The 24,354-nt window shown below is 39.0% G+C and overlaps 1 protein-coding gene across 1 annotated transcript in view; it reads right to left on the reverse strand.

The window, feature by feature from the left end:
* Positions 1-24,354, reverse strand: part of LOC126457657 (transducin beta-like protein 3) — a 187,907-nt gene that overhangs the window by 19,869 nt on the left and 143,684 nt on the right. Inside the window, exons 12-13 of the mRNA XM_050094148.1 lie at positions 20,740-20,905; positions 11,272-11,496 (exon numbers count right to left, since the gene is read on the reverse strand). Coding sequence (XP_049950105.1) covers positions 11,272-11,496; positions 20,740-20,905 — 391 coding nt within the window. The remainder of the gene's footprint in view (positions 1-11,271; positions 11,497-20,739; positions 20,906-24,354) is intronic.

The following is a 24,354-nucleotide window of genomic DNA, read 5'->3' on the forward strand; positions in this document are numbered from 1 at the left end:
CCCCAAATAGCAAAACTCCTTTACTACTTTAAGTGCCTCATTTCCTAATCTAATTCCCTCAGCATCACCCGACTTAATTAGACTACATTCCATTATCCTTGTTTTGCTTTTGTTGATGTTCATCTTATATCCTCCTTTCAAGACACTGTCCATTCCATTCAACTGCTCTTCCAAGTCCTTTGCTGTCTCTGACAGAATTACAATGTCATCGGCGAACCTCGAAGTTTTTATTTCTTCTCCATGAATTTTAATACCTACTCCGAATTTTTCTTTTGTTTCCTTTACTGCTTTCTCAATATACAGATTGAACAACATCGGGGACAGGCTACAACCCTGTCTTACTCCCTTCCCAACCACTGCTTCGCTTTCATGTCCCTCGACTCTTATAACTGCCATCTGGTTTCTGTACAAATTGTAAATAGCCTTTCGCTCCCTGTATTTTACCCCTGCCACCTTTAGAATTTGAAAGAGAGTATTCCAGTCAACATTGTCAAAAGCTTTCTCTAAGTCTACAAATGCTAGAAACGTAGGTTTGCCTTTCCTTAATCTTTCTTCTAAGATAAGTCGTAAGGTCAGTATTGCCTCACGTGTTCCAGTGTTTCTACGGAATCCAAACTGATCTTCCCCGAGGTTGGCTTCTACTAGTTTTTCCATTCGTCTGTAAAGAATTCGTGTTAGTATTTTGCAGCTGTGACTTATTAAGCTGATAGTTCGGTAATTTTCACATCTGTCAACACCTGCTTTCTTTGGGATTGGAATTATTATATTCTTCTTGAAGTCTGAGGGTATTTCGCCTGTTTCATACATCTTGCTCACCAGATGGTAGAGTTTTGTCAGGACTGGCTCTCCCACGGCCATCAGTAGTTCCAATGGAATATTGTCTACACCGGGGGCCTTGTTTCGACTCAGGTCTTTCAGTGCTCTGTCAAACTCTTCACGCAGTATTGTATCTCCCATTTCATCTTCATCTACATCCTCTTCCATTTCCATAATATTGTCCTCAAGTACATCGCCCTTATATAGACCCTCTATATACTCCTTCCACCTTTCTGCTTTCCCTTCTTTGCTTAGAACTGGGTTTCCGTCTGAGCTCTTGATATTCATACAAGTCGTTCTCTTATCTCCAAAGGTCTCTCTAATTTTCCTGTAGGCGGTATCTATCTTACCCCTAGTGAGATAGGCCTCTACATCCTTACATTTGTCCTCTAGCCATCCCTGCTTAGCCATTTTGCACTTCCTGTCGATCTCTATTTTTGAGACGTTTGTATTCCTTTTTGCCTGTTTCACTTACTGCATTTTTATATTTTCTCCTTTCATCAATTAAATTCAATATTTCTTCTGTTACCCAAGGATTTCTACTAGCCCTTGTCTTTTTACCTACTTGATCCTCTGCTGCCTTCACTACTTCATCCCTCAAAGCTACCCATTCTTCTTCAACTGTATTTATTTCCCCCATTCCTGTCAATTGCTCCCTTATGCTCTCCCTGAATCTCTGTACAACCTCTGGTTCTTTTAGTTTATCCAGGTCCCATCTCCTTAAATTCCCACCTTTTTGCAGTTTCTTCAGTTTTAGTCTACAGGTCATAACCAATAGATTGTGGTCAGAGTCCACATCTGCCCCTGGAAATGTCTTACAATTTAAAACCTGGTTCCTAAATCTCTGTCTTACCATTATATAATCTATCTGATACCTTTTAGTATCTCCAGGGTTCTTCCATGTATACAACCTTCTTTCATGATTCTTAAACCAAGTGTTAGTTATGATTATGTTGTGCTCTGTGCAAAATTCTACCAGGCGGCTTCCTCTTTCATTTCTGTCCCCCAATCCATATTCACCTACTATGTTTCCTTCTCTCCCTTTTCCTACACTCGAATTTCAGTCACCCATGACTATTAAATTTTCGTCTCCCTTCACAATCTGAATAATTTCTTTTATTTCATCATACATTTCTTCAATTTCTTCGTCATCTGCAGAGCTAGTTGGCATATAAACTTGTACTACTGTAGTAGGTGTGGGCTTCGTATCTATCTTGGCCACAATAATGCGTTCACTATGCTGTTTGTAGTAGCTTACCCGCATTCCTATTTTCCTATTCATTATTAAACCTACTCCTGCATTACCCCTATTTGATTTTGTGTTTATAACCCTGTAGTCACCTGACCAGAAGTCTTGTTCCTCCTGCCACCGAACTTCACTAATTCCCACTATATCTAACTTCAACCTATCCATTTCCCTTTTTAAATTTTCTAACCTACCTGCCCGATTAAGGGATCTGACATTCCACGCTCCGATCCGTAGCACGCCAGTTTTCTTTCTCCTGATAACGACATCCTCTTGAGTAGTCCCCGCCCGGAGATCCGAATGGGGGACTATTTTACCTCCGGAATATTTTACCCAGTTCATTCTCATAATGTCCTTTATTTTGAGGAATAAAATTGACCTCTGCACAACAGCCTTCCTCTGTTTCACTGTTACAAGATGAATTATGGCCATGTCTAGAAGCTGCAATACAGTGTATCGGAAGAAACATGACAGCATTCCAAGAAAGTAGCTCATAACCGTTGGGTGTACAGAGTATGTGTCAATATTAAGAATGATCTCTCTCTTCCTGCTGCATACATCTTGACACCTAAACTACTAAGAAATTTTGAACAAATTTCAGCAGTCACCCAGGCACTGCTAACTAAATCATAAGTGCATAATAGTTGTTTTATATTTTTAAATTTTCCATTATTCAGGGCAGCAACTTTTCACTGCCATCACTATTAACACACAGCAGAGTCACGATTCTTTTTTTGCTAGTTTGCTTCCACGACATTTATTCCCCTGAACAGAATGGACTTGCTGAATTTACAGGAAGTAAATTACAAAAGATGCCTCAGCTCCATCTGCAATGAAAACATTTCTGGACTCATGTACATCATCAACTGTGGCAAAATACTCTTCTACCAATATTCAATAGTTTCCATGTATACTTAAAATTTTGATAAGATGTTTGACTTCTGCCCAAGAGATCCTGCCAGCCATTCAAAGCACTGAATTCCCTATCTCGGTTTTCTATTAGTAGTCCAACGATGGAAAATTCAGGATGGAATGTAACAATATTATGAAAAGGAAAGTTGTTACTTACCATATTGCAGAGATGCTGAGTTGCAGACAGGCACAACAAAAAGACAGTTACAAATAAAGCCTTCGGCCCATAAGGCCTTCGTCAAAAATAGACCCCCCCCCACACACACACACACACATATGCAAAAACGTTTCTTGGATATGTTCAGAATCTTCTTGAATACTGGGATATAGAATGTGTTCCACAATCCAGTTTGTGCTGTAAAGAGTGTGGATGTGTAAAAATGTTTTAAAATAAAAACTGAAATTTCCTGGTGTGACTTGTGCTACAGCAAAGAAAATAAACAACCTTCAATTTGCTTTTCAGAAAGAGTTAAACAAGCAACACAGGTTCAACCACACAACAAACTGTACATCTTTTTTGTTTCCTATTGTCACTTTAACATCACAAATAATGTACACAATGCCAGAACTGAGCGATCTGATGGCGAAATCTGAATGTAGCTTACATATCTTTCATTCAGATCTTGATTTGGACGTATAACAACACAGCTAAACCGCAGGGCTCTGTGTTAGCTCCACTTCTTTTCAGCTTATATATTGCCGATATGCCATCAACATCTTCCAGGAAGTTTGGGTACGCAGACGATTGGGTCTTGGCAACACAACACAAGAACTTTGAGGTCATGGAAACAACCTTAACATCTGACTTGGAGACATTAAGTACATACTTTCATAAATGGAGATTACAGCCAAATTCTACAAAAATTGAAACTAAATGTTTCCATCTCAATAATAAATTAGCAAGCAAACAACTTGACGTTCGTCTCGTGGGAAATCGATCTAATGAGCATCCAAAGTACCTTGGAATCACTTTGGACAGAGCACTCACTTATAAATAACATCTCGGAATAATATTCTCCAGAAGCTGTGCGGCACTACTTGGGGCTCCTCGGCTGACACGCTACACATGTCGGCACTCGGACTGGTCTACCCGGCCACAGAGTAGTACACTCCGGTCTGGATGAATAGTGTTCACACATAAAAAAATTGACGTGCAGCTGAATAGCACGATGCAAATTGTCAGCAGAACCATGAGATCAACCCCAACACATCGGCTGCCAACTCTAAGCCACATACCACCTGCAGACCTACGTCGGAAGAACGCTCTTCTCCAGGAATATAGGAAGATACTCTACATCATCCAGCTCCCTATACACTGAGACATGCCTGACCTGGAAAGAAACAGACTTCGGTCTAGACATCCAACAATGATAACAGCCAAGGAATTGCAAAGTATAAACTTTGATACAATAAAGACCTGGAGGGAACAATGGCGAGAGGTGTGTCCTCCCCTGCATCACTGAGAGACCACCTGGATATGAACTACCATGTAAAATATGGTCATCCCTTAACAGAATACAGACAAATCATAGAAGATGTGCACATACTCTTTACAAATGGAAAAAAACACCAACTCCCAACTGTTGACTGTGGAGTCAATAGACAGACCATCCACCGCATCGTCCAAGAGTGCGACAGAAGAGCATACAGTGGCAAGTTCAGTGATTTTCTGATGGCAACAAATGTCGCAAAAGACTTCATACATAATCTTGATGTTTGTATTTAATTGTATTGACCATATACAATCTTGATGTGTCTATTTAATTGTATTGCCCATTATCTGTATGTTTTATACTTCTTATATAGCATATTTTATTGTGTTTTTATGTGTATCTTTATTTAAACATTTGTAAGAAGTGTAAAATGATGTGCACTGCCATACGCTAAATAAATAACTGAATATGTGTAGGCCCCTTTATATGATGAAGCATGAACGTTCTCCTTTCTTAATGAAGTGGAACTGCGAGTTACAACACTGAGTGATGCATCCTTATTTTTCAGTGCATACTGCATAAAGAAGATGGCACCAAATCATATTTGTTTGCCATATTGAAGATTAGATTAGATTAGATAAATTATTCATTCCCATTAAAGAGGGAAACATCCTGGGTTTTGAACGTGTCAGATAAACACATTACAAAAATGTAATTAGAAAAATTTGAGTTTCATTAAGTTTAATGATCCTCAGTCAATAACCAGTAAAATTATGTACATGAATTAAATTTAAACTTCTAATATTTACAGGTTTAATACTTACATCTGCTTTCATTAAATCCATCATTCAGCCATTTGCTAGTTTCCTGGCTATTACAACCAAGTATTGTCAAAAATTAAATTATTCATTTCAGTGGTCCTCAGTTAAGAACAGTCCGATTATGTACAAGATTTAAACTTAAACTTCCACTATTTACAGACTTAAGACTTACATTTGCTTTCCATACACCCATCATTCACACAGTAGGTAGTTACTTGACTGTTACAACCAAGTATTTTCAAAACTTAAAGTATAATAAATTTTCATTAAAATGGTCTACTGCACTTGTTCACTTGTTGAAAAACTCATGGAGGAAATAAAAGGAGTTGGCCACCAAAAATTCTTTTAAATTATGTTTAAATTGTGCGTTGTCCGAAACTAAACTCTTAATGGTTGCTGGTAACTTACTGAAAATATGCACTGCTGAATATTGGACTCCTTTCTGGACAAGAGAAAGTGATTTTAAATCTTTATGTATATTGTTCTTATTCCTAGTATTGATACCGTGTACTAAGCAGTTAGTTGGAAAAAGAGCTGTATCATTTACAACAAACTTCATTAAGGAATCAATGTACTGAGAAGCTGTGGTTAATATGCCCAATTCTTTGAGTAGGTTTCGACATGATGTTCTTGGATTTACACTACTCATTACTCTTATTATTCGCTTCTGTACTCTAAAAATTTTTTCTCTTTTTGTGGAGTTAATGGTTCAAATGGCTCTGAGCACTATGGGACTTAACATCTGTGATCATCAGTCCCCTAGAACTTAGAACTACTTAAACCTAACTAACCTAAGGACATCACACACATCCATGTCCGAGGCAGGATTCGAACCTGCGACCGTAGCGGTCACGCGGTTCCAGACTGAAGCGCCTCGAACCGCACGGCCACACCGGCCGGCTTTGTGGAGTTACCCAAAATACGATACCATATGACATAATGGAGTGAAAATAAGCAAAATATGCCAGTTTTTTTATATTTATATCTCCTATGTCTGACATCATTCGCATTGCAAAAACAGACTTGTTTAGGTGCTTTAGCAGTTCGTTAGTATGTTGCTCCAAACTGAATTTATTGTCAAGTTGTAATCCCAAGAATTTTACACTCTCAACTTCTCCTATTTCCATGTCATCATATTTTATACTATACACACACCAGAAGGAAATCTCTTGGAAGTTCTGAACTGCATATAGTGGGTCTTTTCAAAGTTTAATGACAGTGAATTGGCTATGAACCACTTATTAATGTCAGTAAAAATTTGATTAGCTGCCCTTTCTAAATTTATATTTGATTTACTATTTACTGCAATGTTTGCATCATCTGCAAATAAGACAAACTTGGCATCTGGTAATGTAACAGATGACAGGTCATTAATATACACAAGAAACAGTAGTGGAACCTTGGGGGACACCACATGTAATTTCTTCCCAGTCAGATGATTGTTTTCTATTAGTAAGATATGACTGAAACCACTTTGCAGCACTACCAGTGACGCCATAATATTTTAATTTACTTAAAAGAATGCTGTGATTCACACAAACGCCTTTGACAGGTCACAGAATATGCCAGTTGCCTCTAATTTGTTGCCAATGAATTAAGAACATTTTCGTTGTAAGTGTAAATAGTTTTCTCAATATCAGAACCCTTAAGAAACCCAAACTGTGACTTTGACAGTATGTTATTTTCACTAAAGTGTTTAAGTACACGCTTGAACATAACCTTTTCAAAGATTTTTGAAAAAGCTGGCAAAAGTGAGATCGATCGGTAATTTGACGGCATTTCTTTGTCCCCTTTCTTGTGGAGAGGTTTAACTTCAGTATATTTAAGCCAGTCCGGGAATGTTCCTGTGACAAGTGATTGATTACACCAGTAACTTAAGATATGACTAAGCTCACATGAACACTCTTTTATTAACTTTGTTGATATGTTATCATAACCACTAGAATGCTTTGATTTCAAGTACTTTATGATGGATTCTATTTCTTTGGGTGAAGTAAGTGTCAATTCCATTTTACTGAGATTGCTTGTGTGCACTGGTCTCAGATATTCCATTGCATTATTTACTGAACCTGACAACCCCATGCTATCAGTAACAGAGACAAAATACTTGTTCAAATGATTTGCAACACAACATGCGTTTGTTACCAGGGTTTCATTTATTTTTAGAGCTATTTGTTCCTCCTCATGTCTGGTTCTATCTGTCTCTGACTTAACTATATCCCATATTGTTTTTTTTAACTATATCCCATATTGTTTTTATTTTATTGCTGGATGTATTTATCTTCTTCTCATAATGCAGGTGTTTAGATTTCTGGATAACCTTCTTCATTATTTTGCAGTAATTTTTGAAATGAGCAATAATGCTAGTATCAAAGGTGTCCCTACGTATCAGATAGTGTTTCCTTTTTGTCTCACATGATATCTTTATCCCTTATGTGATCCATGGTTTCTTATTAGACTTCTGCTTACTTTGAGTTACCTTCAGGCGAAAACAATTTTCAAATAAGGTGCTAACTTTATTAACGAATGTTTTGTATTTTCCATTTGTGGCTTGGATGCTGTAAACATCCATCCAATTAATTTCTTTGAGCAATCTCCTAAATTTCTCAGTTTTTGACTGTTTTATTGGCCTTCTGTATTCAGTTCTGATAGATGTTTTACCCTGACAATTTTCAAAATTTAATGTTAGGTGTTGCATGTCATGGTTAGATAGCCCATTTACTACTGGAATGAGATTTTCACTCTGCAGCGGACTGTGCACCGATATGAAACTTCCTGGCAGATTAAAACTGTGAGCCGGACCGAGACTCGAACTCGGGACCTCTGCCTTTCACGGGCAAGTGCTCTACCAGCTGAGCTACCCAAGCACGACTCACGTCCCGTCCTCACAGCTTTACTTCTGCCAGTACCTCATCTCCTACCTTCCAAACTTTACAGAAGCTCTCCTGCAAACCTTGCAGCACTAGCACTCCTGAGAGAAAGGATATTGCGGAGACATGGCTTAGCCACAGTCTGGGGGATGTTTCCAGAATGAGTTTGGGAGGTAGGAGACGAGGTACTGGCAGAAGTAAAGCTGTGAGGATGGGGTGTGAGTTGTGCTTGGGTAGCTCAGTTGGTAGAGCACTTGCCTGTGAAAGGCAAAGGTCCCAAGTTCGAGTCTCAGTCCGGCACATAGTTTTAATCTGCCAGGAAGTTCCATTTACTACTGGTTTTGTAATGTGGCTTAGTTGCCTAGAATTGTCTATAAATATATTATCAATGGCAGTCTTACAACATTTGTATAGCCTAGTTGGGAAATTTACAGTAGAAATTAAATTGAATGACAATGTAACTGATTTCAGTAACTGTTCGCTGACAATGTGTTTCAGGACATCTACATTAAAATCACCAGCAACCACTAGTTCTTTGTTTTTTTAATTTTAGATGAGATAATAAATCTTCAAGACCGTTTAAAAACAGGTTGGAATTTCCTGAAGGTGCTCTGTATATGGCTACTATTATAAAGGACCTATTATGAAATTCTATCTCTGTTGCACACACTTCTAAGTGCTGCTCTAAGCAATGTCAATATTCTTAAATTTAAAACTGTTTTTACAAATGTGGCAACTCCTCCTTTCTCCATCTTTTGTCTACAGAAGTAGGAGGCTAACTTAAATTCTGTAAGGTTTAACATATCTATGCCACTGGTCACATGATGTTCAGAGAGGCAGATTATATCAACTGGGTTGGATGACTCTAATTCATCAATGCACATAAGTAGTTCATTAATTTTACTTCTAAGCCCTCGAATATTTTGATGCACACTAAAGATAGTTGGCATTTCACATTTACCGAGATGAAATCAGGTGGAAATAAAATTTCTGCTGATTGCTGTAAATTTTTAACCAACAGCTGTGTTCGCTGATCCAATCTGTCAGGATTATGCTGTTTGATTTGTTTATCAAACTGAAAGTTTGTTTCAATCTTTACTTCTCTCAGAACTTGACTTCGTTCTATCCTGCCTATTCTAAAAAAGGTGCTGCTCCAACACCTATGACCACTGGTATTACCACTCATGGCAGTGCCTTCCCCCCTCCCTTACATTTCCTGCTATTAGCCCAGGCAGTTTACCCTTCCCTTTCCTGTTGAGGTTTAGCCCAAGTGTAGTATAATCCCACCTACTGAGAGAATCAACAGGAACCAGACCAATACGTGACCCCGCACTCGACCCAAGCAGCCGTTCCAGCTCCAAATTAACTCTCCCGACAGAAGAGTTCTATTGCCCAGCCCACCCAGAATAACCACGGTGTATTCCTTGGTAAAATCTTTACAAAGTGAACCTAAATCCTCTGTCACCTGACCCAGACCAGCACTTGGTTTAAAAAAATTTGTGACCTGGTATTCTGATCCTAACTGAACCTGCAAAAGTTGGCCTACACCTCTGGCATGTGAACTACCTAACAACAAAACTTTCTCTTAACTGACTTCCCTACATTCTTATTCAATGTTCTACTGAAAGTTTGTTGTGCCCTCTCTACACCTACCTCTGTCTGAGGCTCATCAGCTTCTAACTGAAGCGACAGGTCAAACTTATTCTTCACATTCACCACAAAGCTGTCTGACAAAGTTCTAGGTCTGTTACTCCTGTTACCTGTTGCCACTTCCCACCTCTCTTTACCTTTCTCCCTCCTTAACCTGCTCATATCTTCCCTAGCCTGCTCTAACTGTGCCTGAAGGGCAGCAATTTTCCCCTCCTGTTCCACTATTTTCCTATCTCTACTGCATATCCTACAGAACCACTGATGAGTCTGATCCACTTCCCCATTTCCCACGCCGCTACAGTCACCCCAATGGAAAAAACTACTGCACCCATCACACCAAGCCCCAGAGCTAACAATTCTGTGGCATGTCAGGCACTTTTCACTCATGGTAAAAATCTTACTTTAGTGAGAATAAGTCAAATTAAATTACAGGAAAACAAGAAAACACTTTTACGAAAGATTAGGTCTAGTCTCAATCGTATGTAAACAAACTTACTTTGGTGACAATAAGTTAGATTACTGAAAAGAAGAAGAAAAACACATTTACAAAAATTAGGCCTAGTGGCAACTGTATATAAACAAAGCTACTACCATATGTACAAAGTTTCCAGATACCGGAATTTAAAATTTACGCTGTGTTTCGCAAAATAAGAGTTAAACAACAAAGGGATATGCCTTTCTTAACTTGCTGGAACGGAACAGAACAATTAAATGAGATTCTATAAGTTTTACTGCGCTAAAATGTATGCAAGAATACGATCGTAACCCTACTTTATGTTCCTTTCACGTTTTCTAGAATAATACGCAAAGAGAAGTGAAAACTTTAATAGTAAGCTTGCAAAACACACTAATACACGTATTAAACTGATTTCCTGAACTACACAGAGTTTTATTACACTCTAAATCACGTATCTGTACGGCAGCACAAAACACACCTGTCTCGCCAGGTGCAGGGCTACCAACTTGAAGAATTTAATGTTCCAGTTGTGTTGGATAACAAAAAAAAAATTGTCGTTTCTACCTAAGCTTTCTTCTTTTGCTGGCAACAACTACACAAAACCTACACAGTGTAAAATTCAAAACTTCGATGAACAACACAATGTGATAAATCAGTGAACTTGTACCCAATGGTAGCATTTTCTGCGTCATCAGAGGAAATGACCAATCTGTAGAAATTGACACCTGTTTGAAATTATTTACCAGAAGTTACATACAATCTACCTATCAGTAATAAGAATCAGTTGTGAATTACTGATTATTCTCTATCAGTAATTTAACACTACTCATTCAAAAATAAAAGGAGCAACAGCAAACTCTTGAACATGATAGGAATTTCAGCATAGCTGGGTTTCATATTGCAAAATGTTAAATATTTATTCCATAAAAGCAGACTTTGCAACATTCATTAAAACCAAATATCAGTAACATTGTACTTATATCAATTTCACTGGAACCAATGGAAGTATTTGCTGAATAATGGAACTCCTTAAGAGTGGATTTGTCAATACATTCTTTTACTGTACCTTGTACAATTGATAGCACCTGTCTTGGACGATTCAGTGACAGAGCAAGCTGCAATGCTTCAAGGAGATGGTCTGCCTGTAACAAATTGTTTAACTGCTGCTCCTGCAAAACCAACTTCTGGCTTGCCTCTTCAGCAGCAGCTCGCTTTTCATCACTTACATCACGCCAAACCACCAATGTTGAATCAGAACCACCTGTCACAAGGTGGCTTTCATCACTGGACACTGGAGAGAGTAAGAGAGAGACAGAGAATCATTTACTTGACATCCAAGACTCAAAACAAAGACATATACGAATAAACTTCTAGAGCACAAAGTAAAATATGTGAACAGTAATGATTTAATTTATAACATAGTACTATTTTCACTGATTAGATTTACAAGTTAAGTCTTGTGTAAAGACTTTTTGGTGTTGGACAAGAAAGCCATATTTCAAATACACAAATTATTTGTTTGACTGCTGTGGAGCTACTTCATTATTTTTAATGAATGATAGTAACTAAGACCAAATTAGCTGACTGGTCAACCAGAAATTACAACTGTCATGACAATTCAATGTACCATCTGGTAGGCTAAGATATTTACAGTGGTGTGTAGAAGGAGTTTTTTGGTACTTACTAAATCAATCCAATAACATTTTAAGCTTAATATATAGTACTGTACTAAGATAATGCATGTATTAACCCATAAAGATAGTAAAATGTTCAAGCACCGAACATTACATCATTTTTCATATAGTTACGGACTTTAAAAAGTCAGCATGAAAATCATATGTCGAAAAGTCATCTTTGCTTCCACTGTCACTACAGGAGGAATGAAAGGATGAAATGACAGCTCTGTTGCAGAGAAATGTTGACTCAGTCTTCTTGATATTAAGAAACATAACCTAATGATTCGAATTGCACTTCTTACTTACAGGAATATAAAGAACAATTCAGTAATTTAACAGGTGTAAATTGATCTAAGCTTTCAAAAGCATAATTAAAATTGGGGTCAAAATGAAGCAAGAGTAAACATGTCCCACAGATAATAGAAAACCTCTTTAACAGTCATAAAATGTTATTTTTAAAATGGTAAACACATAATATACCCAACTTTAAAGCCACCCTAACCATGCAACTATTTTCTCAAGGAACAACATATACAATTATATAAATATGGTAATGACATGTCCAGGCAGAAAGCAATGTTCGGGTGCATTAGCAGTAATACTCCGAATCAACAAATTCGCTTTTAAGGAACTCCTGTTCTTAATAACTGTTTACGTTGGACCTGGTAAACCTCCCATAAAAATGATTTTATTCCTCTCTGCTTTTAATACACCCCACTTTAGGGGAAAGTCTACTTCTAAGGTACAAACATGAAATTAAAGTCCAGTTTTCATGCAAGTCCTAAGATATCTGAGTGGTTTTCTGATTTCTTTCAGTTTTACACAGGTTGAACTTTGGGCCTTGCGGCACAATAATGGTAACTGATTGTTTTGATTGACACATAGCTAGATCATAGTTTCTTTTTTTTCCAATAACTCAGTTACCCTTGTAGCAAAACCATGAAGATGTGTTGAATGAATCAGAAATTAATTTCTGCCCGTGCAACTTGGGTCATGTGATCTGATGTCACTGTCACTTAGTCTACGAAGTGCAAGAAGGGTAACTACTTCTTTATTGAAATGCCAAACGTATCGGTGTCACTTTGTGGAGGTACGGCCTGCAAATGCAGAAAGATTATAATTCAGCAAAAACTGATCATCATTAAAGATGTCCAAGAAATATAATGCTGAAGAAATACAATTTGGCTTCATCTACGTTGTTGACATACAGAAAATAGGGAAGCATTCTTGAATGTCAAAGCTAATGATTCCTACAGACCTGAAACGAGGAACATTTATATGTCTACATTAAATTATGAGGAAAATATTCTGTTAAAGTGGTTGGAGGTACTAAAACATCCAATATCTGTCAGTCTTGATCTGAGAAGTCATCAAGATGGCAGACACTGCCATTTCGCCCTTATACAATATGGTGACCATGACATCACAAATTAAAGATAGAAACAGACAAAAATAATGCAAAAATATTTAACTGGATAAACTGTGTGACACTAAGGAAACAATTGTGAGAATTAGGATACCTCGGGTGAAGACAAATTAATTATATGACATTTCTAATATTAGAGACATAACAAAACAAAAGATTACTCAAAAAACCAGCAAACAAAATCCTCAATAAATGTAAAAAGAGAAAGTGAACTCTAAGATAACAAGACACAAATGATCTGCAAAGAAGTGTATCAGAAATTTCACTTGACCTGCAAGCTCATACAAAATTCACAATACCGTAAAAGAACAAATCGCTCCAAAAATTGGTATCAGAAATTTTGCTTGACCTACACAGCTCAAACCAAGTCCATGATGCCAAGAAACCAAAACTCACTTGCACAGCTGTTACTGAACACCTAACCTAACTGAAATATCTAGAATAAAATCCAGTATATCCACCAACCACAATCAAAATAGTTAAAACATAACACCAAAATTAAAAAAAAAAAAAAAAAAAAACATTAATATCAATTTCAATATACAAGCAACACACAATTAAGCACATAAATAAACATACCATACACACTACAATGAAAACAAATAAAACAACGAAAAGATTTTTGTGCCCCCCCCCCCCACACACACACACACACACACACACACACACACACACACACACAGACTGGGAAACAAAAACTGCTGATGCCATCTACTTCTTCCAAACATAACCCCTCTTAAACCACCACCCACCCACCCATATGAAACACAAAACCCAAGTAAATACATAATTTAAAAAAATTACATCATTCATACTTGTGAAATAGGAAACATAAAACACCCAAAAAAAAAACAATCTAACACAACCCCCACCCCCTCATCAAACCTTCCAGAGAAACTAGAAACTACACCAAGAAAACACACTAAACCCAAACCCAAAATTGACCCTAACAAAATAACCTGAATCAAATTAACCACTTACCTCCATCCATTAATTCAACTTAAAACATTTGGCCTACACATTTTCCCAATAATGTTTTACAAATTCATAAACAGACAAAAATTATCTAACAAAATCTTCCTCCAGCAGTACTCATCTAAGTGAGATTGCAAGGTGAATGTGTACTTCTTCCCTCTGTCTACCACAGATTTAATGATCGCCCCAGTACCCTTCTGTTGTATATGTACAAGACCCATTTGAAAATTTTGAAACTCCACTCTCTGACTGACAACTAAATGCTTAAACCCCCATTCCCTAAATCCCTATAAGATGACTATGAATCAGAAACAACTCCCAGAATATGACTCACTCTCCCACATTTCACCTTAACAAATAATACAGATACATCAATTTCAACAACACCTCCCCCCGCCCCCCCCCCCCCTCCTCCCAACTGTCTCATACTTGGTCACTGAACAAACTTCCCTACAAAAAGAAAACCAATACCTCAACGTACAATCACTAACACCAGTTTCAATGGCACAAAACTCAATAGAGAAGTGATATCAAAAACAGTATGTTCACAACAAAATCAAACAATAGAAAATCCACAAAGGAATATCAACAATGTTGCAGCAAATAGGTTGCTACTTACCATAAAGAAGACACATTAAGTTGTAGACAGACACAACTAAAAGACACTTACATAGAGCTTTCAGCCACAGCCTTCATCAGCAAAAGAGAAAAAACACAAACAAACAAGCAACCACACTCCATGCACACGTGAGCACTAACTTTGGCAGCTTAGGCCAGAATGCAAGTGTTACATGGGATGGCAGCAACAATGTGGAGGGGGCAGGGAAGGGGATAGAATAGTAGTGTGAGGGTAGGTGGGACAGAGGAACGCTGTCTGGCAGAGTGTGCAGGGACCAGAATGCCAGCAGGTGCAGTGTGAGGAGGTTATGGTGCAGGGAGGTTGGGAAAAAGGGAGCGAAAAGGAGAGTAGCGGGGGAAGATGAACAGGTGCTTTGGCAGAGGGTAGCAAACAAAGAGGCTGGAACACAAGAATGTGGAGGAGATAGTAGGACTGACAGTGTGGAAACTGTAGGGTGAAGGGTGTGGGGAGAGTATGTTCTGTAGGTTGAGGCCAGGATAATTACTGGAGCTGAGAATGTGTTGTAAACTCCCATTTCCAGATTTCAGAAAAGCTGGTGGTGGAGGGGAGGATCCAGATGGTTCACATAGTGAAGCAGCCATTGAAGTCAAGCACATTATGCTCAGCTGCATGTTGTGCCACTTGGCAGTCTACTTCGCTCTTGGCCACAGTTTGGCGTAAGTCGTTTATCCAGGTGGACAGCTGGCAGGTAGTCATCCAATATTAAAAGCAGCTAAGCTGGTAAATGACATGGCTGCTTTCGCAGGTGGCCCATCCCCTGATGGATTAAGATAAACCTGTGACAGGACAGAATAGGAAGTGCTGGGTGGGTGGAGTGAGCAGGTCTTGCATCTGGGTCTTCCACTGGGATATGATCCTTGTGGCAAGGATTGGTAGTGGCATAGGGATGATCTAGGATGTTGTGGAGGTTGGATTGTCGACAGAATACACTTCAGAAGGGGTGAGGAAGATCTCGGGTAGGCGTCCCTCATTTCAGGGCATGATGATAGGTAATCGAAGACCTGATGAAGCGCGTGGTTCATTTGATCCTGTTAGGGGTTGTACCGGGTAATGCAAGGGGGCACTCCTTCGTGGCCAGTTCTTGGGGATGGTGGGAGGATTGGGACTGTGAGGAGAAATGACACAGGAGATCTGTTTGTGGACTAGGTCTGGGGGGTAGTGCTTGTATGTGAAAGCCTTGGTGAGACCTTCACATACTGAGCACAGGAGCTTTTGTCACTGCAGATATGCCATCCCCAGGTAGCCAAGCTGTATGGGAGGGATGTTTTGGTGTGAAAGGAATGACAGCTGTCATAGTGCAAGTACTGATGGTGATTGGTGGGTTTAGTGTGGACAGAGATGCAGATGGAGCCACCAGAGAGGAGAAGGTCAACGTCTAGAAAGGTGGCACGCCGGGTTGAGGAGGACCACATGAAGCAGATGGGAGAGAAGGTTTCGAGGTTGTAAAGAAGTGAAGATAGGGTGTCTTGGCCTGAGTCCAGATCATGAAGATATCATCAATGAACCTGAACTAGGCTAAGGGTATGGCAGTTTTAGGAGGCTATGAAGGTCTCATGTACATGGCCCATAAACAGGTTGGCATAAAAGGATGCTATGTGGGTGCCAATAACTGCACTGTAGATTTGTTTGTGTACCTTCCCTTCAAAGGTGGTCTCCTCTAGATGGTCCATAGACAGGTTGGCATAGAAGGGTGCCATGTGGGTGCCCATGGCTGTGCCACGGATTTGTTCGTATATCTTCCCTTCAGAGGAGAAGTAGGCGTAGGTTACAATAAAGTTAGTAAGGTGTGGGCTTGAGGGATGCTGGTGTAAACGGAGGTTGCACCAACAGTGACAAGTACAGATCCAGGAGGTAAAGGGGTAGGGATGGTGGAGAGTTGGTGAAGGAAGTGGTTGCCATCTTTGATGAGATTATGGGCAATTGGTTGGAGGTGTTGCTCAACGAGGGCCAAAATTCTTTCAATGCGGGCACATACCCAACCGCAATAGGGCATCCAGGATTTTTGAGTTCGTGGACTTTGGGGAGCATGTAGGTGAGTGCCTGTGGCCATCGCAGTGAGGAGGGAAATGGATCCAGGGGAGAGGCTCTGGGAAGGGCCTAAGGCTTTAATGCCTGTTGGCATTCTGGCCCCTACACACTCCGCCAGACAGCATTCCTCTGCCGCCCTCTGCTCCCCCCCCCCCCCCCCTCCCCCTTCTCCCCCCAACTGTACACTACAATCTTTTTTTCCTTCCCCGCCGCCTCCAGATTGCTGCTTCCATCCTACATGATAGTTGCATTCTGGCCTGAGCTGCCAGAATTGGCAGTCATGTTTGCATGAGGTGTGTTTGCTTGTATGTATGAATGGTGCGTGTTTCCCTTTCTCTTTTGCTGATGAAGTCTGTGGCCAAATGCATTGTGTAAGTAACTTAGTGTGTCTTCTGCACGATAAGTAGCAATCTGTCATTTCCTACATTGTTGATATATTAACAACACAAAATCTAGAATGGCCAGCCTAGAGTTTTGAAATCAGGAACCTCTCTGAACTGAATGCCAAATATAGTCTCATCAAGAACGCCACATATATTCATCCCTGGTCTGAGAAGCAGCAACTTTGATTAATCCCATAACATTGCCACAGCCGAGGTACTTCGCATATTTGGCACTCAAACCAAAAAACTACAAAAAATTAATAGTTTTCACCATATTGTAGCTCATAGCGGCACACAATGACCTGCTGATAAACTTCGTAATCATATCCATAACTAATAACAAGCAATAAGCAAAATTAAATCTCCATTCATAAACAACACATTGCACTAAGAGTTCCAGTCCAGAAGCAAATCTACAGCCAATAACTGCCAACATAAAAGTAACTCACTAGCAAACTGCCACACACACTTCCAATAATATTCCTAGTAAATGGCACTCAAGCAGTCCGATGAGTCCCTAACATCACTCAAAAACATTTTGAAACATCTACATTCAACACTAGAGAGTATCACCAAATACTCCACCGTACTCTTCAAACATGATCCCTTTCATTACACACCTTCTACTTCCATGCATGCCTCAATGATTTCAAACAACGCAGTTACGTCACGGGTCAAATCCAGCAACTGGTACAGCAAGTTTTGATTGACCCAAGGGGTGTCAACAAACACAAAGTGGCAGCATTTCTGTAAGTGGAAGCAAACTACAAGAAAAGGCTCATGAAATCAGCATTGAAAACTGAAGTCCATCGACTGGCTGGTTTGGTCTTTTTAAAAAACATCATAATCTGTCATTCCGAAGTGTAAGTGGAGAAAGTGTAAACTACAGTAGATTGCCACAGGGTTTTGGGCCCAGATACATTTTCAACACTGATGAAGCTGACGCCTTTTAAAACTTATTTCCTGCAAAAACGTGTTCTGTTAAGGGGCATAAATGCCACAGAGATAAAAAAAAGTAAAGAAAGGCTGATGATGTCACTGTGTACAAATAATGACGCAAGTGAAAAGCTGCCTTCCACTAATACGGAAATTTATAACTCCCAGGCATTTCAAAAACGCAAAAGCTCTACCTTGTATTTACAAGTCCAATAGTAGAGCCTGGATGACACCAGATATCTTTAAGAGAGTCCTCAGATATTTAGATGCCAAAACAGGTACAGGAGGGAGGAAATTTGTACTTATTATTGACCAATAGCCTGGACATCCCAAGAAAACATCATTTCTGACTAATTTAATTGTTGTGTTCCTTCCTTAGAACTATACAAGCCACTGGATTTGGGAATAATACACTCTGTCAAAGCCAGATACAAAGTAGCATTTGTGTAGAAGCCAGTTTCCTTCCTTGGGAGGCAGGAAGTGATGAGACTCAGCAGTTGAATTCTACAGGTTATGCATATTTTTGTAGCTGCTTGGAGTCCTGTAACACAACGGACTGTGTTAAATTGATTCGCAAACGGTGTCTGTGGTATAGCCAGTTGCTGCTGAGGATGGCATTACTTCAGAAGACTGGAGTAGGATCAATGATATTTCTGAAAATGTGTAATTCCAGAAATAACTTTATTGTGATGCTGACATCCTGAATTCCACAACAAAGATGGACACAAAAGAGATGTGTGAAGGAGCTGGTGGTGACAATGACAACGAAGTGGAAGCACAGGTTGAGGAGGAGGTGAAGGTTGTTTCTTTTCCTCTTTGAATGTAGATGAGTATATTGTAATGAATATAATAGAGAGAAACATTCCACAACACAAGCAGACATTTGTAAAGGCTTGTGTCTGTGTATGTGCGGATAGATATGTGTGTGTATGCGAGTGTATACCTGTCCTCCTTCCCCCCTAAGGTAAGTCTTTCCGCTTCCGGGATTGGAATGACTCCTTACCCTCTCCCTTAAAACCCACATCCTTTCGTCTTTCCCTCTCCTTCCCTCTTTCCTGATGAAGCAACCGTTGGTTGCGAAAGCTTGAATTTTGTGTGCATGTTTGTGTTTGTTTGTGTGTCTATCAACCTGCCAGCACTTTAGTTTGGTAAGTCACATCTTCTTTGTTTTTTTGGTATATTGTAAGTAATATCAACAAACTAGAATGACAACTTTTTTATTACAGTACTCAGGAAAGGCAAAACAAACCACTGTCATTGATTTTAAAACACAAGAGGTGTTTCTACAATACTGTATTTAAATTTGTAGCACAGGATATTGGTGAATACCTCTTATATCACCAAAACATGTTTGAATTATGATTCTATGTCATTCCTATGTACTCAGACAACACCTCCATTTCGGGAGAATGCCTTTCCAGGGGGGAAAAAAATGTCTCCAGCGATTCATTAAAAATGGTTCTACTGTAACAACTTACAGAATAGTAGAGGCAGGCACATAAAGCAGACTGTAATCATTGCTAGCTTTCGGACAAATCCTTTTTTGGGCTAGAGAAAACTCTCACTTTTAGGGCTACATAGTGTTGCTGGATGCACGGTCAATGTTTTTACTGCAGGTCAACCGTGCAGAGATCCATTTGGGATGGGTTGATAGTAGGGAAGAGAAGGGAAGGAAAGGTATGTAAACAACACCAGTGTGTGATGGGTAAATGCTACGAGTGTATTGGAGGTAAAACTGGGTGGTAAATGTGAGAGGGGGGGGAAAAAGTAAAAACAGTATAGTCAAGAAAGAGACACAGGAAATGGACAAACAAAAATGTTAGATGGTTGCAAAGGGAACTATGAATATCAATTTGCAGGTTTTTGCTATGAATACGCAGAAGGAAATTCGACAGTAGGCTGCAGGATAGTTCTATGACAAGAGGAGATTCATTTGTACATTTGTGATCATCCATGCTGGAAAATAAGTGTCTGACAAAGAATGATGATGGGAGCACACATTCAGGAGTTGGCAATAACATTCAACAATTGGCAACACCACCCAAAACATAACATCAAAACATGCATTCAATCCCTAATGTTGGAAGAAAAAAAATTCAAATTGCAATTACCAGAAGAACAACAGACATAACAAAGGAACAAGAACACAGCATCATAATATGTAGATCAACATCCACGAAATCTCTGAGCAGAACTTTAAATTCCTACTACGTCACACAAAAGAAAAAGTGTCAGGACTGTTTGTAATCATGTATATAACATGTTAAATGTAAACTAAATAGTATAAACAAAAATATGTACATATTTTAGGCCACTGAAGATGTGTTGCAAAGAATAAAGGCAAAATGCATATGGTACAAAAATTGTGTTTTACTCAGTTGTCAAGGGAACTAAATAAATGAAATGAATTTATTTAAGTGGGGTTGTCGCATGGAAAACCGTTATTTCATAATTTCAAAAGAGAACATACCTGCCAGTGCCCAAACCCTCCCAGCATGCTGATCCATAGTTGCAACACAGTCACTGGTTTTCACACTCCATATCTTAAGAAGTCCATCAGCTCCAGATGAAACAAGCTGCATGCCATTATTCAAAAACTCAACACGTAACACAGATGATTCATGACCTTCCAATGTCTGCAAATAAAAGAACATGTACATTTAATTAACAAAAATTATTATAGGCAGAACCGACCTGTGAAAAATCCACTATATGAATTAGCATAGATTGCTACTCACTTCTGTTGTCTCCAGGCACTTAGGCTCCAATGCCAAATTTGCAAGGCTGGCACCCAATACCTCCACTATGTGGTGTATAGCAATATATCCTAATTTATATTGCTGTTAAAAATTGTTATATGTAATACAAGGGACCTCTCATAAGTTAGAGCTTTGGCACAAGTTGCACATGATTTTTATGTTTCTTTTTATCTTAGAGGCATAATTTTTGTTCACAGAAGCTGATCTGCTTGTTTAAGTGCAATTTATTTGATTGATTGTCAGAGTGAAAGAGATGTAGTGCCTTCTAATTCTGATGCCTCGATTACACTGGGGCAACATCTCGCAACAAAGTGGCATACTATGTATATGTGCCACGCTACAAAAGGCAACATCTTGCTCCTATGCCGCATGCCACACTAAGTCAGTCTTGCAGGAGAATGGGAAATCAAGTGATTGAACCAGCAGCTTACTTGGTCACTACACATGCCTCCAACAATGAAAATGAAATTCAGCGGAAAAGAAAACAATACTGGAAGAAGAAAATATTTAAAGTAGCCCCACGAACTAATATACTAGATATAGCAACCGAAGATGGTGCCTTATTTAATAATTCTACAAGTATGTCCAATGGAGACTTTAATTACCAACTACCAAGACAGTATTTCACCATGAATTCAACTTGGTACCATATTACGATTTCATACTACCCCAATGCTGCTTTGAACAGCACATTCACAAGTAAGTGCTTCACATATGTTTGGGTTGTCTAGGGGCAATTCCTCGGTTCATTCCCAATGTATTCACATCAGACACTCCATTCGTATCTGGTGGTAGCACTTTTTCAATATCTTGTATACTTCTTCAGCTATATTGTCATTCTCCATTTGCTCTGCTGTCCCTTTTTTTTTGTTTCGCAATGTTTTGCCTGGAGTTGGAGGCATGTTTTCTTTTGTAGACTGATTTCTGTCATCACCATTCAGTCGCACATCTTCTGAAAAATTAGGGAAAGTAATGATTATGTTTCACTTTCCAGGTTCTGTAGGATACTGAGGAATGGAAGAATGTTGCCAGAATTTTCAAAGTGAAATGGAACTTCTCTCATATTATAGGAGTGACAGATGACAAAAATACAAATTGTGTGTCCCACTAAGACTGGAAATGAATATATTAGCTTGAAACCAACATTTAGCATTGTGCTTATAGTAAATGTAGGTACAAATTACTGTTTTCAGTCCATACATGTCAGATGTCATGGTTACATATTTGATGAAGGAGTTTTCAAGAACACTTCTTTTCATAAAGCGTAACAGAAAATAAATTAAAATTCCATCCCACATAATCTCCTCCAATAAGAGAGAAACTGAGTAAAGTCATAGGAAAGAATATTTAATTACCAACTTCCTCAACCAAGAGATTTTGTTGAAAATGCATTTCGAGCAATGTCCTCTGTTTTTACAGATTTAGAAAGCCTGTTGTTGTTGTGGTCTTCAGTCCTGAGACTGGTTTGATGCAGCTCTCCATGCTACTCTGTCCTGCGCAAGCTTCTTCATCTCCCAGTACCTACTGCAACCTACATCCTTCTGAATCTGCTTAGTGTATTCATCTCTTGGTCTCCCTCTACGATTTTTACCCTCCACGCTGCCCTCCAATGCTAAATTTGTGATCCCTTGATGCCTCAAAACATGTCCTACCAACCGATCCCTTCTTCTAGTCAAGTTGTGCCACAAACTTCTCTTCTCCCCAATCCTATTCAATACCTCCTCATTAGTTACGTGATCTACCCATCTAATCTTCAGCATTCTTCTGTAGCACCACATTTTGAAAGCTTCTATTCTCTTCCTGTTCAAACTATTTATCGTCCATGTTTCACTTCCATACATGGCTACACTCCATACATATACTTTTAGAAACGACTTCCTGACACTTAAATCTATACTCGATGTTAACAAATTTCTCTTCTTCAGAAACAATTTCCTTGCCATTGCCAGTCTACATTTTATATCCTCTCTACTTCGACCATCATCAGTTATTTTACTCCCTAAATAGTAAAATTCGTTTACTACTTTAAGTGTCTCATTTCCTAATCTAATTCCCTCAGCATCACCCGATTTAATTTGACTACATTCCATTATCCTTGTTTTGCTTTTGTTGATGTCCATCTTATATCCTCCTTTCAAGACACTGTCCATTCCATTCAACTGCTCTTCCAAGTCCTTTGCTGTCTCTGTCAGAATTACAATGTCATCGGCGAACCTCAAAGTTTTCACTTCTTCTCCATGAATTTTAATACCTACTCCGAATTTTTCTTTTGTTTCCTTTACTGCTTGCTCAATATACAGATTGAATAACATCGGGGAGAGGCTACAACCCTGTCTCACTCCTTTCCCAACCACTGCTTCCCTTTCATGCCCCTCGACTCTTATAACTGCCATCTGGTTTCTGTACAAATTGTAAATAGCCTTTCGCTCCCTGTATTTTACCCCTGCCACCTTCAGAATTTGAAAGAGAGTATTCCAGTCAACATTGTCAAAAGCTTTCTCTAAGTCTACAAATGCTAGAAATGTAGGTTTGCCTTTTCTTAATCTTTCTTCTAAGATAAGTCGTAAGGTTAGTATTGCCTCACGTGTTCCAACATTTCTACGGAATCCAAACTGATCTTCCCCGAGGTCCGCTTCTACCAGTTTTTCCATTCGTCTGTAAAGAATTCGCGTTAGTATTTTGCAGCTGTGACTTATTAAACTGATAGTTCGGTAATTTTCACATCTGTCAACACCTGCTTTCTTTGGGATTGGAATTATTATATTCTTCTTGAAGTCTGAGGGTATTTCGCCTGTCTCATACATCTTGCTCACCAGATGGTAGAGTTTTGTCATGACTGGCTCTCCCAACGCCATCAGTAGTTCTAATGGAATGTTGTCTATTCCCGGGGCCTTGTTTCGAAACAGGTCTTTCAGTGCTCTGTCAAACTCTTCACGCAGTATCTTATCTCCCATTTCGTCTTCATCTACATTCTCTTCCATTTCCATAATATTGTCCTCAAGTACATCGCCCTTGTATAAACCCTCTATATACTTCTTCCACCTTTCTGCCTTCCCTTCTTTGCTTAGAACTGGGTTGCCATCTAAGCTCTTGATATTCATACAAGTGGTTCTTTTCTCTCCAAAGGTCTCTTTAATATTCCTGTAGGCAGTATCTATCTTACCCCTAGTGAGACAAGCCTCTACATTCTTACATTTGTCCTCTAGCCATCCCTGCTTAGCCATTTTGCACTTCCTGTCGATCTCATTTTTGAGACGTTTGTATTCCTTTTTGCCTGCTTCATTTACTGCATTTTTATATTTTCTCCTTTCATCAATTAAATTCAA

Source organism: Schistocerca serialis, chromosome 2 (genome assembly GCF_023864345.2).
Source record: "Schistocerca serialis cubense isolate TAMUIC-IGC-003099 chromosome 2, iqSchSeri2.2, whole genome shotgun sequence".
In the NCBI taxonomy this organism is placed as follows: domain Eukaryota; kingdom Metazoa; phylum Arthropoda; class Insecta; order Orthoptera; family Acrididae; genus Schistocerca; species Schistocerca serialis.